Source organism: Corvus kubaryi, unplaced genomic scaffold, assembly GCF_017639235.1.
Source record: "Corvus kubaryi isolate FWS band 111438036 unplaced genomic scaffold, C.kubaryi_AGA036_p1.0 134, whole genome shotgun sequence".
NCBI lineage: Eukaryota > Metazoa > Chordata > Aves > Passeriformes > Corvidae > Corvus > Corvus kubaryi.
The window spans coordinates 1,962,251-1,981,828 of record NW_024580668.1 but is presented as its reverse complement, the minus strand read 5'-3'; the positions used below and the strand labels follow the sequence as shown (position 1 = coordinate 1,981,828).

Here is a 19,578-nt window from a genome sequence, read left to right as displayed (position 1 = left end):
CAACTTTCCCCCAAAGCCTGGGCAAACAGCTCAATTCTACATAGAAGCAATGAAGAGAAATCCTATTTTTATTTTTTCTTTTTGTTCAAGTCATTCCCAGGGCAGTGGAACCTTCCCTGGGCAGCTGAGGAGCTGCTCCATCTGCCCCGGGGGAGGCAGGAACGGTCCATCATTAGGTGCTAACAAGTCATTTTAATGCCTTTACTCTTTCCAGTCAGGGTTTTTTTAACTTCCTGGCAGTTTCCCAGCAGTGAGCACCCTGATGGAGCCCTGAGTGCCCTGCGGGAGGGATGAGGGAGCTGGGATAGCGCATGGGAAGCTCCTTTGGACGCTTCGTTCCCTCTTGGAGCATCCCTGCTTTTCCCGGTGTTTAATCCCTAAGTACAGCCTTGGCTGCCTTGTCTGCAAAACTGCTCAGCGAAGCCAACCAGGGAGTGCCTGCCATGCCTGAGAGTGGCACACAATGGGCCGGGAATGCCCGGGATCCTTCCCGCTCCTGCTTTTCCTATCACTGAACACAGCCCATCACTCGTGTCACAAGCAGGGGCTGGGAGGAAAGGCCAGTGCATTAAGACAGCACATAATTGTCATCTCTGAGTTTCTGACATTAATCGTTTTACTTAAAGAAGCCAGTGGAATGGTTTTTTTGTGTCCCCCCCACCTCAAGTGACAACACCCAGGAGATAGTCTGGATAAAAAAATTATAAAAATAAAATTTTTAAAAAAACCTCAAAATTTTTTGCTAATTAAAAGTAATGTGTTTTCCCATTTTTTGGCAATTTGATAACACAAAACACTTACTTGGGGGCCACAGGGGGAAACAAACTGAGACGGATAAAAAATGTTTTGTGTTCATCCAAGCAAGACTATGTTAATGCACATTATCCCATTAATGCACATCAACATCGGGAATAAGCGCGCCAATGCAAGCAAGAAGCATACACTTATCATCATTTGATAACATGTTTAATGACAGATTGACGGTTGATTTGCAAATGTGAACTGGCATCAATGTTGCTAACTTCAGCTTCTGCCGCCTCCTCTGCTATGCCAGCATATTTATGTGCATAATTTGATTTCGCAGCCACACTGTTAGTACATTTTTAATATTAACTATGCAAGAACAGACAGCCGAACTTAAGTTGCACTGATGGTTTGAGTTCATTAGATTGAAAAAGATGGGCAATGCTGACAAAGATGGAGATGGCAGTGCAACATCAAAGAGGCAACACTTAACAAACACACTCCATTTTGAACAAACCGAACTAACACATTTCATGTTGTCGGCTGCAGCAGAGCCCTTATGTACAACAGCAAGAAAAAAATATGCTCCTGCCCTGGGCATGCTGATAGCAGCTCTGCAAGGAGCTCAGTAGGCCCCTGGCCGCAGAGCTGTGAGATATTTCACTCATCCTTTGCAGGTAAAGGGCTGATTCTGAGCCCACGGCCGAGTGACAGCAGCAGAACTCCGCGGCCCCGCACTGGAGCTGCTCCTGATTTACGCCGGGGCGCGGCAGAGCCCGTCCCCACTCTCCTCCCAGCGCTGGCTTTCCACAGCTGGGATTCTTTATGATGAATAATAAAGAGATTTTGCTGAGAGCTCAGCTCCTGCATGAACAGAACTGCAAGTTCAGAGCCCCGGGGCCTCACGCTGTGAGGGGTGGGATGTCCTTCCCGTGTCCCCGGAGCCAGCACCCGGCACTGACACTCCTGGTGACTGCCTCTCCTTTGGTGATCCTGGGCAATTCAGCTCTGCTCTGGAGAGAACACGTAGCAATGAACTGGGAGGAGAATATTTCATCCTCTGCTCACATTAATGTCTGGGCATATACTGCATCTAGTATGAATTTGCTTGTTGTGCCACAATATATAATAAATTTGAGGCAGTAGCTTTATGGTGCACGTTGTAATTTTCACTTTTATGCTACAAAGTGACCATCCGCAGCATTCTGACCGTACAACCCGAGCCACTCCATGCAGGACATAACATTAGCACCTCTGAAGCACGGGCAAACCATGATTTAGACACACAATTAGATGGACCAGGTCCGCAACAATTCTCAGCTGCCTGAATTACTGCTCAACAGCCTAAAAACATATAGCACATAGGTCCCTGCTCTGCAGAGCTTTTAAGAATGTTCTTAAGTTTGTCCCTAATCAGCAAAGCAACTCTTACAATTGCTGCTACTCAGAGATTACTCCTGGACCAGAATCCCATGGTGCTTGGACCACTGCTGCTGATCCCCCCAGGGAGTGCTGGACAAGGCCAGGGTCATTAGGAAGCTGTGATTAAATAATCAACATAAAGAGTTGATTATTGAATTTAATCCTGGAGACATTTGCCAGGGTGGGACACTGAGTAAGGGAGCACGAAAGGACCTTCATCGATCTGCACCAGGCAGCAGCAGGAGGATTCCTGGTGCCCCTGCCCTGCTGGCAGCTCTTGAGCCAATGCCTCCTGCCAGCATGCTGCCCTGGAAAAACTGCTTCCTTTACTGTCTGCTGTGAAAGAAACTTGAAGCTCTCATTTCAGTAAAACCACTTGTGGAGGTCTGTGCTCTTTTTACAGACAGACCTGCATTGCAGGGAGAACTAATCCTAATTCCTGCGCATTCTGTTCAAGAAGCTGTTAAGCAGCTCCAGTAGCTGGTGCTGTACAGACCCCCAAAGGGAGGAATATCTGAACAAACAGCCTGGAGACCCTGGCACATGTGTAGTTGGCTCTTTTTGAATCTGTGGATGCTTTAAGGTCCAAAGCCCACAGCAGACACAGTGCTGAGAAGGTGGTGTACTGAGGGCTGGAGGATCTCTGACTTAGAAAGGCACCAAATAATTTCCAGTGACAGAGGGCACCGGGTAGATCTTGCTCATCCTAGTGGGGACACAAGAGACCTTGGAAGCTTTCTAAAGAGTGAAAGAACTAGAAAAAACAAAGGAAAAAAAGGGCCAGCAGAGACAAGTGCAAGAATGAGGCCGTGCTCATCTTATTTTGCTGTCTTTTAAGATAACACCAGATTATCAGTGGGCGTTCAGAGAGGCATAGGAGCAGCAGGGTGAGCCCTGAGAGCTGAGCAGCAGAGGAGGAGCTGGTCAGCTCCTACCCAGCCTTGGTAATTGTCCTGTTAACAGCCTCGTGCTGCCTCCTCCTTACCTGGGCTGGAGCCACAACCGGGAATAAAACAATTGGGAATAAAAATTCATCCTGGGAAGAGGAGCTGCGGCCACCACTCCCTCATGGTGGTGGGACAGCAAAAGGGACAAGAGCTGTCTGCAGGCTGTAGGAAGGCTCCCCCACCCAGCCCTGACCCAGCACAACCCTGATGTGCTGCTGGCACTGCAGGGAGGGCTCTGCAAGGGTTTCCAGCTCCGCATTTCTGCTCAGGACTGCCCCAGCTGCTGCTGTGCCCATGCACGTCCAGCACTGGCTGTGGGGAGCTGCAGAGGACAGAGTGAGTGTGACACAGCTGGAGGGACCATTTGTTTTCTCAAGTCACAATTATCTCTGCTACCACATTTGTGTCCTCGCTCTTGTCTCGTTTTAAGTAAGTTACAATTCTCCCACTCTTGTTACTGAGTAGATGCAGATGCCACTTTGTTCTGTGTGATTTATAGCCAGTAGCTAATGTTCAGCTATAATTCCCCATTTTAGACATGAAAAATAGCCTGTAATGCTCAACACAAGGGCCTCTCAACAATGATATATAATTTAAAAATTAACACGAGGACAGAGGAGCCACGGGATTTTGAACTAGGGACTCTCTCATTCAAAGGTTAAATCTCTACAAGGTGAGCTAAAGGAATTAGTTGAGTTATTAAGTAAATGCCTCTGTTCTATTTTCCCAGTACATTAGCTGTTGCAGCCTTTTCCAGTTCAGTTGTGTTCTGCCCCAGCATGTTCAAAGTGCAAATGCTCGTGGCACTGTGTTCACACATTTGCTATTTTTCAATGTCAAACAAACTGGAGCTGCTCAGAGCCAAAGGTCAAAGTGGAGGGTCCTTAAGGAAATCTCCTGGGAAATGATGTGATTGTTCTCATGTCTTTATTGTGTATAAAATCAGGCTTCATACGTGGCTCATCCTTTCCAAGCATCTTAAAACTATAAATGAGTCATGATTCATTCCTGCAACACCTAAGTTGTGTAAGTGGTCCTGCTAATTTACTGGAATATCTCGCATAACGAATCATTTCCAGGATCAAACTCTGAAGCCTCGGAAACCTCTGAGCTATGAAGAGCTCCTTTAGAAATAGAGAAGTTAAAACCCAACCTCACACAATGAGGCAAAAGCAGCACAGGGGACAGAACCTGCATCACCTGACTTGCTCTGCCAAACTCAAGCCATAAACTCCTCTTTTGGCGAAGCTCAGCAACTCAGAAGGCTCAGGGAGCATGGAAAGGAAAAGAGCTTGGCTGTGGAGAGGTTTGGGAGGTGGCATTCCTTTCCTGCCTGCTTTCTGTTCCCAGTGAGGTGCACCTCATCTCCTCGCTGCCTCCTGCTGCACTTTGGTTAATGGTCTCGCCCCAGCATCAAATATTACATTTATGGATTACAAATTTATTGACATTTGACATTTGCATCAGCTTTCACCTGATCAACAGGAGCTCTGACTGTCAAAGGGAGTTATTATGGAAGATTTCAACAGCCATGGGAATGCCAAAAAGGTCATTAAATCATATCAGGAAAACAATGTGTTCATAGCATTCATACATTTAGTCTTGCCAGTAAATCTTCTGGTTGATGCTTGGACCACCTACTGATGATACTCAAAGAAAAGGAGAAACAGGGAGAATTGAAGAGATGAATTAAATTAAAACCAAATGACATGACGCCTGGCACAGTGGGATCTTTAATTTTCTACTCTGTGAATCCAGAATAAGCAAAAAAAGCAAAACAAAGCACAGTGGCTTGACTTTCTCGGAGTGAATTCCCTCCATACAGGCAGGGCTCAACTAAATAATCCTGAGTAATGTGTGCACCCCACATTATTGCATGAGATTTGTATGTGGGAGGTGCAGGATTCAGAAAACATATGGCACATGGAAAACAAATGACAGGGTGTGCTTTTACACTCGTGCTGGCTATACTTATCACTCTTGTTGATATTTTTTTCCAGACGTGAAATATGAATGTAGGAACTTTTACCTTAATCTCTTCAGAAAAATACCCAGAGTTAATTTTTTGCGCATTTGTGATTTACAGGAGGCCACTACATAATTCCTGAGAGAGCAGAAAAGGCTTTAAAAAACACGGATCAAATAAACACAATTACCTCCCTCATTGTTTTTTCCTTGGATGACAAACCTGGGTCTTGCACCATAAAAACACCCAGGCCAACAGATCAGGGCTCCATGGAATTAGAGAGGGAAGTGAGTTACTGGACTGGGAGCCCACCCACAGCCTGTCTGTGCCTGGCCAGTGCAGGCTGAGCTCCACTGGAGGCTGATCCTGAGCTGAGCGAGCACAAAGGAAGTTTTGAGTTTGCCCTTCTCTGGTGGAAGAGCAGCGTGTTCACCTCACATGAACACAGGCAGAAACAGACCATGGCATTGTCATATGCCAGAAGGAATCTTCGGTGGTGTCCCTTGGGGTGTAGATGAAGAGGTGGGAAAGAGGAAATGGCAGTCTCTTTGATATAAGGGGCGTGGACAGCCATGAGGACGCAGTTCCAGAGGAGATCAGTGCCAGCAGCTTGTCCTGGCCCCCTAAAACAGCTGGTGTGGTGTAGCCACTGCTGTGCTTGGAGCATGGACAACAGAGGTGGAATGAAGAGTGGCAAAGGGAATGGGGCAGAAAAGTTCTCCCAACCCTTGGTTTGAAGCAAGAGAGAGGTGGAGGTGGACCTGCATGGAGATATTGATGGGCAGCCACGCCAGGGCACCAGTGACATGGGCTGCGGTAGATACCGCCAGGTCACCTGGGTGGTTCATGGTGCAAACTTTGGGGGGGTCAGAAATGGGGAACGTTTGTGAGTTTTCATTAAATGACTGAAAACAGCAGCTTCACACTGGAGTTTGAACAGTTCTCCCAGAGGAGAGGGCAAACCCACTTCTGTGTGCACAGAGTGCAGAGAGCATCCGTTCACCCTGAGGCCTGGGATCCTCTGCAGCTCAGGCTTCCCAAAGGAGGAATTCCTTCTCCTTCTTCTGGAACAGCACTGAGCAAATGGTCTTGTCTGGCCCGAGGAAGGGCTGGTGAGGAGAGGCAGAATCTGCCCTGCACAGACCACGCTGTGCTTGGTCTGACACAGCTGCTGGAAGAGGTGGAGAGCAGGGGAACAACCACATCAAAGCCACTCCAGCCACCTCTCCTTTCCTTTCAAAAATGTCACTGCGGCACCCTCTGCCTTCTGTAACAATGTTTATCATTGTTCTTCGATTGTCTGGGACAATAAATGGTTAGAAATGAGCATATATCACCAGGAAATCTCTGCCTGCCCCTTCCCCCAAGCAGTGTCATAAAAACGTACAAATTCACATTAATAATGAAGTGCATTTCCCCGAGAAGCCACTGTGTATCTCAGGGAGAGCAGGCAAGGTGGCAGTTGCTGCAGAGTTTCCTATTAAAGAGCAGAGCAAATACTCATAAATCTGATGAGGGGCCAAAGCACATGTTAGGGCTGTCTCCCTCTTAATGGAACCTTTTCTGAAATGAAAAAAATATATATCTCGATACATTCAGGGTATTCATTAGACATGACAACCTCCTCCGCTCCCCACGGCTCCCTCCCCCACTCCTGCATGTGCTGACCCCCGGCAGAAGATCTGAGTGCTGGCAGGGAGGGGGTTTGGAGGGGAGGAGGAACTGTTTTGTTTTTAGTAAAGGGATTGTGTAAATTTGCTACAATGGACAAGTTCCCTCCTGGCCCTGTGTGTTCCTCCTTCCCTCCACTGCAGCCATTCCCAGGGTGTGCTCCTCTTGGATACCTGGGATCTGCTGCTCCCCACAGCCAGCCCAGCTGTTCATCCATTGGGAATGAGAGCCAACAGAGCCAGTGCTGCTCCCCAGAGCAGGATCCTCTTGCAGGAGACCTCTCCTGCCCCCTCACACCTTTGAGGGCTCAGCCAACTCGTGCTCCTGGGAAAACGCGATTCTCCAGGCACAGGGGGACAGCAGGATGAGGATCAGCCCGCTTGCCTCCCTCAGCACTGGGATTTTGCTGCCTGGTGTTGTGTTTTAATGTTATCCTGGCTGGACACCCCGGGGAGGGTGACATGCTTTTGGAGAAAATCCACAGTCCTGTTTAAGCTGTGAGCTCTGTACTGGGTGTTTGTCCCACCCCATTCCCCCGCTGGCAGGGAGAGTCCTGGGCTGGAGCTGCCCTGGTGCAAATCCTGCTTGGATTTCTGCAGGACCCAGCACAAAGGCCTGATCCCTCCTCTCAACAGACCCTGCCTGATGCACAAACACACCCAGCTCCAAACTGAGGGGATGGGAAGAGACAGCAGAATGAGGCCTGAAGACTACAGCTTAATAATCATGAATTATCTGTTCATTATCCCAATAAATAGTGAAAAATCTCTTCCTCCTTTCCTCCTCCCATGAAGCCATATCTATAATTTTCCTCATTTTCCGTCTGTGCTCCATCATATTTGCACTGAGTGATCATCCTGCTAAATTACATTATTTTTATTGAAAGGTGCTTTGGAGGGCTGGATACTGATCATGCCTTTTCTTTTTGTTATTGATCTTTGTGATTTGATTGCTGAGGTGTAAAATGTATAAATAAGACTCAGGTACCCTTCCTTTGAAATCTCACCAGGTAAAAATGTTCTGCTATAGATTATGAAGGCTGTAGCATTTAATAATATCAGGCACAGCAAGGAGAAGACAAGATTTTGATGTCCTTATGAATAGTGAATGCTGGAGGAGGCTGGTACTGTTCAAGGTCAGTTAAAATCTGGTCGAAAGTTGCTGTTTCTTTGTGAGCAGAGGAGCTCCTGCCTCGGAACTGCCACATGCAATGTGTTTGCACAGAGCCCAGGAACAATGTGGGCTGACCCAGCGGGTTGGAAGCTCAAATGCAATGTTAAATAATACTGATCTTAATAGCAACACGTAGTATTCCTAAAATCCAGGAAATCTGCATGGATACATCAGCGCTGCCACACTCTGATGGATCATCTGGCCTGACCCTGCTCTCAGGGAAGCCAAGAACACACTATTATTGGATTTACAAGGACCAAGATTGTCCTTGATGGCTAGACTGAAAAAATGTTATCCAGGAAAATTTTGAAGATTTAAAAATGTTCAGTTAAAAAAAAAAAAATCTGGATCTACCACTTCAGGGAAACAGTGATAAATTTCAAAGGATTAGGGGAACTGAGGCTTCACTAGAACAGGATTATTTTGAGGGAGGAGTCATGGGTTGGAGGTAGTACCTTACTTCAGCAGGATTTTGCTTCAGCAAAAAGGCCAACCTGTTTCTTTTCCTACCTCTCTCTCCTCTTCTTCTTTGTTTATCCCAACAAAAATTTATTTTAAAATGGAACTTCCCCACAGATTTTCTCTTCCCATTGAGAAACCATCCTTTATCCAAAAAGACATTGTCTGGAAAGTCCCATTTGAATGGAAAGTCAACACATCCATGGGATGAACCCTCTTTTTCTGGCTGATGACATGGGGAGCAGAACCCTTGGTTTTGCTGGTAAATTCTGCTCACAAAATTGTGGTGACACTACTGCAAGCAGCTAGATCCCAGCATGTCTGATTCTCCTGAAAGGGTCTCTCAGCTTCTAATATTTGTTGCTAAGAAGAAATGAAAGTTGAAGAGCAAACTAAATTCTCTAAAATAGAATTTTGGACCACTGATTCACAAAATTGTCCTTGACCATGAAACAGCCATATTGGCTAACAGTGGAATGTGATCAGAGCAGCTCCTACTGCTTCAGAGGGATGAGAAAATAAAATCCAGAGAGGAAAAAAATCTTCTATTTTGGTATACTTAACACATACAGTTATCTACGTGTCCTATATATCATTTAACAAATTGCTTTGCAATTCTTACAGGGCGTGGTATAATGACTGATTTAAAATCACTGCATTGCTTAAACTGCATTGTTCTTCATCAAGTTGAGTCATTTTTATGTGAAGTGTCAAGCTCTCTAACAAATAACTGCTGCCAGACAAATCAAGTTCCTCATCTTAAAGCTACGGCTAAATAGTTTATAGCTTTAATCTGCTCACTGAGGTGTGCAGTCTATGACAGTAATTATAAATGCAAGGAGAAATTATAGCTGAATGCTTTAACTGCATTAGGAGCCATTTGATGAACAATCATGATTGCCTGCTCATTTTCAACAATAGAGGGCAAGTTAGTGTCAGTGCATTAGAGAATTTTCAGTTCTGCTCTGCTCTTTCTTCCATTTACCACAGAATGTCAGTTGTCTCCTATAAAGTAGAAAAAAAGCGCCGCAGAAGCTTTAAACTTGATGGTTAAAAAAAGACAAAGGAGGAAACAGAGAGAAAAACTGTTTATCATTATGACTCATTTTTTTTGTTTTGTTTTGCAGCAGCCTTACTTTCAAATTAGTTCATCTCAGGTAGCTGCCTGTTCGCTTATCGGGGTCTTTTGAAACAGAAATCCCCCCAATCAGGCTGGTTAATTTGACTTTATTGAGACTTATTTCTATCAAAAGTTGTAGCTAAGGCCACAGAGAGCCTCAGCCAGTGACCAGCTCCGAGCCAATCTCACCTGCCTCTGAAGTGACAAATACAATTCTGCCCTGCCTTTTTCCTCAGAACAACATAAAAATTCTAATTCGGTTGAAGAAATGAACAAATGTTCTTCAAGGTGGAAGTCAACATGCAAATTACTTCTAATTAAAGCCATGTTTCCTAATGTTCATGGGTTTTCTATGAAGAACAGCAATAAAAACAAATTTGAAGTGGGTTAAATGAAAGAGAATAGAGATGTCTGATTGTTGTATATTACACATAATCTTACTTTATATTACTAAACCCATATCATTTAGAAGAATTCAGGAAAACACCAAAGATGAATATAAAAGAGATATATATACCTTTACATTTAAGAAGAATTTATGGCAAATTTCTTATAAACAGCCTCACAGAGGTCTTAAAAATAAATCCATACCCATAACACATTTTTCTACAATACTAACCCAGATTATTCATTTATATTTTTAATGATAGCTAACATTTGACAATATAACCTCTACTGGTAAATGCCACTGAAATATAAAGTACTTTATGTATTTCTTTACTTCAAGTACTCTTTCCACTGTTTTATTTCCATTTATTTCAATCTATATTCTCTATTTTTTTGCCTATTTCACTACAATTTTGTCTTCAAGAAGGAAACACAAATGCATGTGTGTGTTTTAAGGATCTCAGCTTTATATTTCTCATTTCTAAATACTGTGCTCCCTCTGTTATTATTCAGATGTATACTGGATCTAAAAAATAACATGGTAAGAGTAAGTAAAGTCTGAAAATCCCTGTTATTTGATTTAGTCTCCTTGCAGATTTGTGAAGAATCCGTATGAATAAAGTCTGGCCTCCCCACTCCCAACCTCGTCAGAACTTCGGGAGGCTTTCGGCTCCGAAACTGTAATAAAATCTTTACAATGCCATCCCAAATACCCCATCATTTCAGACAATTTGTGCTATCATGCATACCAACTGAAATTATAGCTCCAGATAACAGTGCTATCACTCTGCCATTGCAATTTAAATATATTTTTTCAAAGGTAAGATACAACCTGCATCTTGATATAAATTAGAAATGGATGAGTATTACGAGGACAGCAATTTCTCGGGATCCAGAGGCAGGAAGGACAGTCCCTTATTTATGTAGTTACACATCACCTGAATAATATGTCTCTGTGCAGGTTATTACAATGCAGAAACCACTTTTTTTTTTTTTTTCCCTTGGAGATTTTTTTCTCCCCCTTTGTGTTTGTTCCTCCAATCCTCAGCAGTAGTAACGTGTTTATAAAGGTGGGTGTTTGGTTTGCCTCTGAGTAATAACACGGTGCTTTTAAGACCAAATCTGAAACATTTGTCACGCATTAAGCCATGAATGTGCCAAAATAACTGTTGTATTAATATATCTGGCAGATAGCTTTTGTTTGATAGTCCCCAAATTATTGGTTTGCTCTGATATCTCTTGTGTGAAAACTATGAATGGCAGAGTCTTAATAATCATCAACTGGTGGGGAAGGAAACGAAGTATGGGATGTTTATTCCTATCCAGTCTCTCAGCAATGATGATTTGGAATGCCCAGGAAAACAAGCAACATTCTAATGTTGGGTTAAAATGCCCAAATAGATACTTTAGGGCATTAGCCCTATTTAGAAAACAAACTCCTTTTGAGTGAGATGGAATTTTGTTGGCTAAAATATGCAGGAAGCATAAATCTCCTCCAGTGCAGACAGCACGAACAAGATGCATGCAAAACTTAAATCTTACTGCACTTGAATGCTGGCGTTGTACTCCATGGCAATAGCTTACATTACCCAGCCCAAAGTAACCCCTTGATTAGTGGTTTAAATTATTCAAAAGTAGCCTTTATAATGGAGCTTAAGTGACACACAGCCCTCGTGCCGGCTCTGGCCACAGAAAGTGTTTCCTAAAGCTTCATGAATATTTGCAGCAAACAAATGGGAAATCTTCCCCCAAACGGGGGTTGAGCCCCTGTCCCCTCCATCAGCCAGAGGATGGCCACAAAGCCAGGTGGCATCCGTGACAACTCACAGCACATCTTTCATTTTCACCATGTGGCAAATTCGTTTTCTGACTGTTATTGAAGTAATGAACACGTTGGAGAAAACCTGGATCTGCACGTGATTGTTCTGTAAACACAAGCAGAGCCTGAGTCTGCTGGAGGAATTGCTGGGAACAGCTAAACAGAGCCCTCCTGGAAAAAAACTGGTTAGAACAAAAAACTTCTATTTGGACTTTTAGTTGATGTTCTGCATATTTATTTAAATCAAGAATATTCAAGTTTGTGAATCAAGTAAAATTAAAAATGCAAAAATGGTGTGGCATCTGAATATTACATTACATGTTATAAACATTGGTTGTGGCAACTGGTGTATCTTGCAGCAAAAAAAAATAGCAACACTAATGTAGCAGTATCCTACTAACAGGTCTTGGAAATATTAAGCTTGTAAAAAATCTCAATTAAGCATTAACTCCCCCAGGTTATATGAGAACTTGCACTGAAGTCAGTGATGTTTATGGATTTACTTCCACCAACACAAAGCAAAATATAATCAAACATCTTAAAGATTAAAAAAGGAATGATGGAGAGAGAGGTTAAAATGATGTGACAAAAAAGGCCACTCACAGTAGCAAGTGTTTAAGTAAGTGTAAAATATTAAAATATTTCACAAAACTGAACATCCAAATATCAACAGAAGAATAACTGAACTTCTAGATAGGAATTTTTCAGTTATTTGTAGATTCTTGAGGCTGTGTTTGAGATTATGAGAAACTTAGAATAATTGAGATTTTGCTAATTTGACTTTTGAATTGTCTTCTTTTTCCCCATCCAAATCAGATTTATTGGTGTGCTAGCACTGAAAGAGGTAATAACCTTTTGGGTTTCAGCGCTCTTTATCTGCTTTTTCCATTCTCACTGCAAAGAGTAGCACTTAGTTCTTGCATTCCACACGGAAGTGCAGTGGATGTGAAATGATTTATTCTTAGGAGCAAAAGAGAAATGGGCAAACAGCTATTTTGCAAATACTAAGCAGCAACATTTCTCTCTAGGGCTGTGTGGATTTGCATTGACCAAATTCTCTTCCTGAAAACGTTATAAAATGGATGTGTACATGCGAGGGAGGAGCGGCGCAGCATACACGATGCATTTTATACTGTTTTCCTACTTTTACCAAAGCACGGAGCCTGACGGAGCCTCCTGGAAATGCTGAAATGAAAACTCACTATAGAGCATGCATACCTTAAGAGTTATTCTTCATCCACTTCTGCTACAAACTGTGAATGGTGTTCTGGTGACTTGCTGTGTGTTTTGCTTAGATGAAGTTTTACTGCATGTTTGCTCGCAAATGTCCGACAGCACAACTTACATTTGAACTTAGAGTCTGTGTCCTCTTCTCCAGCTATTGTTTCAGGAGATCTTTGAACTGAAACTCTGGAGATTTCTTGCTCTACCTTGGTTTGCTGCTCCACAGCCAGCCTGTTCATGTCTTTCATTTGGAAACCTAGGTGGGATTCTAAGTGGCTAATGTAAGTAGAGGGGGTTCGGAACTGAGATGCACAGTCGCTGCAATAAAAGACTGGATGTCCTTTGTCCATGTTTTTCAAAAACTTTGTTCCTCCGGTTTTCCTAAGTTGATACTTGACATTTGCCAACCAGTGGCTGATGGTGGTCATCGACAGTCCAGTGAATTTGGAAATCTGCATACGCTCTTGTGGGCCTAGATCTGATAATAAATATTTACCTTCAGATGTCTGGAAGAGGCTGGAAGCAAACTGAGCTTGCAAAATGAGCAGATGCTGAGGGTTCCAGTTTGACTGTCTGCCCTTCCTTTTATGCAGAGTGGAGACTTCCGTGGAGACATCCTCGAAGCGTCGGACATCTATTTCCAACTTCATGGACGGGATCCTTGAGGATGCAGCAGGTTTTGGTGTGGTAGCTTTGGGAAGAACTTTGACCATGTCGGCGATGTCAGACAGAGCATGCTTTTGAGGTGGAGAAGTACAAGATTGTGCTTGAGCTGACTCAGCTTTCTTGCCTTTGGATTTGGTCAGGTCAATAGGCTGATCATTGTTTTCAAACAAATAGTGCCTGGAAACACTTGCAGGCTTTGGTGGGGTTGGAGCAGGAGATAAAACTGGCTTCTCCATCATATTTAGATTGGGTTTGTGGAACATGGAGATTGTGCTAGAGCTGGGGCTGCAGTTGGACTGAGGCTGTAAGGGCTCAGTGGCTTTGCCCAGGTGATTGTTCAGGACCGACTGCAGAGCGCTCAGGGGGTTCACACAGGGCAGCTCTGAGGAATGGTTGGCAGCAGCACAACCATTACTGAGAGAAGCTGCTGGTGGCTCCTTCAGGACTGGCTTTTCTTTTCCACTGTCCTCTTTAATTTTGTCTTCTTCTTTCAAGGGACACGGTTCTGACTTTTTTGGCTCCACAGAGGCTTCAGCTTTGAGGAGAGGTTCCCTCTCACTCTGGCTTAGCAAGGCCGGCTCAGCCTGGACACCTTCCTTAGCATAGTCCTTTTGTACCTCCTCCTTGTCCTCAGCCTCCTTCTTCACTTGAGTGCACTGGCTCATATTTGCTGAGATAGGGACCAGAGGCATCACCTTCCACTTGGGCGCTATGGGCCTCAGTTTATTGGTCATGGTTGGCCTGATTTGGAGCACCTGGGATCCCACAGGCAAGGACGGCTTGGCTCCTTCGGAGAGCTGGTAAGCTGCGTGGATGCTGGGATACGCACTCCAGCTGGGAGCTCCGTTCTGAGCTTTATTGATGGCTGTTGTGACAGTGTTCTCCAAGGACTTTAAAATGTCCCCACCACCCTTTGAACCATCTTCTAAATCTTCTTCTCGGAGGTACTGGTATTTCATTGTGGGGTCCAGGGGTTTCTGAAGAGTGTCTTCGTACTCCTCAGTTTTCACTGCTTTCTCATCTTTGTTTGCATCATCAGCTTTATCTTTTTTGCTTTCTTTTTTAAGTTCAGAGGCAGGACCAATGCATTCTGCAGATGATTTACTGGTTGACTTTGAAACGGGGCTGTCATTGGCTGGTGCTTCAGACAGCGACTGCATTTTCTCCACAGCTAAAGGATCCAGAACAAGTTGCTTTCCTTTCTTTGAAGCTGAACTTGTGACTTTCAAGAAATGGCCAGTGACCATCATGTGGGTCGTGAGCTGCTGCAGGGTATCATGGGAGCTTCCACATTCCATGCACTTCAAAATCTGGGATTTGCAGGCCTCGAACTGCCAGGTGTAGCTGGCCCCGTTCTGGTACCCGTAGCGGTTGTTGGAGGAGAGCTGCAGGTTCGTGTTCTTCTGAGGAGAGAAGGTGTCGGAGAAGGACCCCGTCGTGGAGTCGGGGGAGCAAGGCCTGTTCACATCAAACACACGTTTCTTGGCTGGAGTGACCATTTTTGAAGAAATGGTTGGTACTGGCTCCTTCAAAGGCACTTTTTGGTAATGTTTTGTTTTTATCATATGAACACTCAGATCTTGAAGGGAATCAAAAGAGTCACCACAGAACATACACTTCAGAACTTTTTGTGCATCTTCCTTGTCCATGTCCTGGAAGGCCCTTTTCCGGGGCTTGGAGTAGCTGGTAGGTCTGTGCTTGTCCTTTTTGTGGTTGTCATCCTGGTAGTGCCCTGTCTCGTTCATGTGGACCGTGAGTTCTACCAAGGTGTCGTAGGCAGCGCTGCACTGCCGGCAGCGGAACCGGCTGGCGCCCGTGAACACAGTCCCGCACATTTTGCTGCTCTGCCTGTAGAGCTGCACCGAGCTGAACAGGTTGGGCTTGGAGACAGGCCTGGAAGGTAAATTCTGCTGCAAGCTTTTGGACAGCGCGTCTTGGTGCCAATCGAAATCAGCTTTGTTCCCTCCGTTCCTGTTGTCACAACTCCTCTTTTCAGAGTTGGACAACTTGAAACCCAGCCCCAAGCCTGTCCAGTAAGAGTCCGACAGGATGTTGGCATAGACTGCTGTCATTTTATCCATGCAATCGTGTGTTTCGCTCTGGGCTTTGGGGTGGGTGCTGCTTTTGGGGTCCTGGGGCTCCCTGGAGCAGATGTTTTTGATATCTGCCACATGGTCACTACTGTCACTCAGTAGTGATTCGTTCTCTGCATCCTGGTTGGATATGTGACTGACAGGGGAATTCTGGAAACTGAAGTTCCCTTTCTGCTCAGGACCCACTTCGTGCTCCTCATCCGTGCCAGTGTCATTGCTGCCCTGCAGCTGAGCAGTTGAGTTGCTGTCATCGTCATCTTCTTCCTCCTCCTTTATGTCTTCCTCTTCCTTTAAATCTTCCTCTTGGACATAACCTGAAATGTAATGTCAATATATGAAACAACCTGTTAAAGGAGAATACTACAGTTCCAGTTTTCTAGTTTCACTGTGTATTTTCTTTACTAGATTTTGCTTTAATCTATAACTATATTCTCTGTTAGTCCTGGAAGTGAAAAAAAAGCCAAATAATGTCTCTTTTTTTGTGAAGGTTGCTGCATTTTGTTGGCAGATGATCATAATTCTTTATAACTGCCAGAGATCCCAAGTTAATAATTTTCCTGTCATGGGAGTATAATTCTAACTGTCCTGTAATGGGACAGTTGGAAAATTCGTATGTAAGTATTTAAAGTTTATACTAAAAGCTTCAATTCTATGAAATTGGTTTTGGCATCAGCAAGAGAAAGGGTGGAATTTGCAAGGAAGAGAAGAAAAGTAAGTGCCATAATCTTCCTGGTTCAGAGCATCATCTAGGTACAGTGACCTTTTGCCACTTCATCACCTAAAATGCACTTTAGGATGTACACAAATAATTTATACGTCAAAATACAACATCTGAAAGCATTAATAGGCATAAATGAAACTCTTGTTTATAAAAGTAATGTACTGTGTACCATAAAAGCAAATTGTTCTTCAGTAAAAACAAATCCATAAATTTCAGGGCAAGAACCCCTGGAAGTTACAGATTTGACAGAGGTAGACTGAAGCTAATTGTAAAACTGGAAAAGTAGAACAAATCCAGAAGGATTTTCTTTGGCAAATTAATTATTTAATTACAAAGATGAACTTGATTCTGGAAGAGTATATTTATTTAGAATCCAATTCCTTCCCATTATCTGAAAGTCACTTTATGGCTCTTGAACAACCTGGCTCACTTAAATTTGGTACTTCTGACCCAGTGATATCCTTCTAGCAAATCCAGAGGAAAGTGTTCTACCTTTCTGATGACCATCTGGACAAAGCCTTCAATTTTCCAATCCATTTGCATGATCTCACCCCTTCCCACACATGTTTGCCATCAGGCCAAAGAGCTGAACCAGAACCAGAGGAACTGTTCCCTGCATGAAGCTGCAGCACAAGAAAAGGGAAATGATGGCTCTCTGTGTGATGGGAGCTAAGAAATCCATGTGTCACCTTTACCACATCCTTCCCATGGATTTAGGACCTGCACTGGCCACACAGGCTTAGAGCTGGGCTTGGCTTAGAGCTGGACTTGGCTTACTGCAGGGATGGTAGCAGAAGGTGTCGCAACCAGAGGCAAAGACACAGCAGTGGCTCTGAACAAATGACCTGCACATCACTTTAGCCTGATAAAATAATAACCACACAGTAGGAGGAACACTGTGCTCTTCAGCAGATGCTTTCAGCAAAGAAGCTAAATATTAAATGTTAAGTGCTAAATACTAAAAAATAATCCCATTAGGATTGTGCTGGGTCACAGCAAACATTAACAGGTGATCAGACTGGAGCAGCAGCAAAGAGCACTTAGACCTCAACAGTTTTTTCTCCTGCTTAAACTTTTCCCTAATAACCAGATACCACTTTCCCTTTGCTGTGTGTTTTTTGGGGGACCAAGGAGAAGGCAGGGACATGGAGGTGGCAGAAGGTCCCCAGGTGAGGAGCAGTGACCCTGTGACACATGGCCCCTCTCCAGGGTATGTCCCAGTGCCAGGCACACCACACTGAGCATGATCTCACAGAAACAAGGAGGGGATCCAATGAAGGGATCAGACAAAACACAAAACAAAGAGCATTCCCAGAGCTTTGGGTTGCTGAAAATTGGATTCTCCATTCCAGCACCAATTCTTTGAACAATATTAACCCATTTTTCACCAGAAGTTAAGTTTTTCCTTTGGAAGGTACATACAGTAGCTTATGCCTCACAAGATCCTTTGTCCTTCCCTAGAAAAACCAGAAGTACCAGACAGCTGCACATCCCCCACAATACGGATAAAATTTGCTGCTTAATTAGGCATTGACATGTTTACTATAACCTTTACAGAAGAGTAACTTGTGCTGAGGAATCCTCTTTTTTTTTGGTGTCTGTGTAAGATACTGCCACAGTCTCGTGTAAGTGGTAGAAGTAACAAGTTCCAGTGTCTTCAGAGGGTTCACAAGGAAGCCAGGGAGGGACTTCATCAGGAACTGTAGTGACAGACAACGGGGAATGGCTTCAAACTGACAGAGAGGAGGTTTAGATTAGACACATGGAAGAAATTGTTCCCTGTGAGGGTGGTGAGGCCCTGGCACAGGGTGCCCAGAGAAGCTGTGGCTGCCCTGGAAGTGTCCAAGGCCAGGTTGGACAGGGTTTGAAGTACCCTGGGACAGTGGGAGGTGTCCCTGCCTGTGGCAGGGGTGGCACTGGATTCTGTGATTCTGTGATCCTAATTTACCAGAAAGCACCATCAAAATTTCACAAAACCATCAGTCACATCTGTTTTAATGGTTTAGGGGTTTGGGCAGCTTTAAAAACACATTTCAGTATCCTCCTTGTAAAAGCATTTCTGTTTATGTAAATGATTTAAATTGCTGTGGGCATTTTAAGGACAGTGGAGACCAGTTCTACAAGACAACCTTGGCTACAAGAGATGCTCGTGTTCTTCCAACAGGGCTTTTTAGTAAGATTTCATCGGACATGAAGGGTCGTAGCTGGTTAACAGAAATAACATTAATTTAAGTGGACTTTGCATTATTTATTTTAGAAGTAAAGAGTGTCTTATATCTGTACACCCACATGCTTTAAATGCAGTCTGTAATAAGTTGCATAAATTTTGCACGTCACACTGATGTCCATGTAATAAATTGTTGAGTGACCTGTTCTCTTCCCACCAGTTCTCCCCCAGGCTTATTCTGACATTCCAAACCTCTGAGATCCTCATGTGTAACTGTGTTACAGGGAAAAAAATAACATGAAAGAAATCCAAGCTCAGTAATTGGATGAATGCTTCCTCCCTTTCCTAGCTGAGAATTTCCCCCACCAAAATTAAACTGGCCCAGGCAGATGTAAGATGGGAAAAGTGCAGCCTGAAGAAGTGGGAGACTCAAATTCCGCTATCCTTAAGAACTGACAAAACTCAGGAGCTTCAAAGCATTGAATGGAAGCAATTTTTGGCTTCCTAAATGGAAGTACTGGTTTAGTGCTGATTGATCTCAAGACAAGGTATGTCAAAATCACAACATCAGTAAGGATAATGTTATTATAGGGATAATAATCACAAATACAATTCTAAATTATTTGGTTTCTTAATTTCCCTCTGTGTCTTTGTGATAGGATTCATGGTAACCTCAGAAACCTGCTTCTCTAGGATGAGAGCTGCAATAAACAGCTGGTCCTTTATTCTTCGAAGAGGACATTTTCTTACCTATTTCTGGAATACTTCCACAGAGGAGCTAAAATAAACCAGGTCCAGTTAATACACCTGCAAAAACTGGGTCTAAAACCACCCCCATGCACCTTGGAGCTGTGAGCTTTCCCAAGCCAGGCTCCAGTGGGGATGAATCCAGCACTGACACCAGGCCTCATCCCCTGACTAACCTGGGACTGGCACCACATTATCCATCACTCCTGGCCTGGAATTGTGGAGTGTCAATACAGCTGTTTTTCAAAAGTG

General features: G+C 44.0%; 1 protein-coding gene across 3 annotated transcripts in view; it reads right to left on the bottom strand.

Annotated features, from left to right (window-relative positions):
* TSHZ2 (teashirt zinc finger homeobox 2) overlaps positions 1–19,578 on the bottom strand; it is a 213,899-nt gene that overhangs the window by 67,721 nt on the left and 126,600 nt on the right. Inside the window, exon 2 of one of the 3 annotated variants that reach the window (XM_042045075.1) lies at positions 12,927–16,005. In XM_042045075.1, the coding sequence (XP_041901009.1) occupies positions 12,935–16,005 (3,071 nt within the window). In that variant the 3' untranslated portion in view covers positions 12,927–12,934. Of the gene's footprint in view, positions 1–11,926; positions 16,006–19,578 lie in introns of those variants that run through there. The other 2 variants (XM_042045083.1, XM_042045068.1) reach the window with 2 other exon arrangements.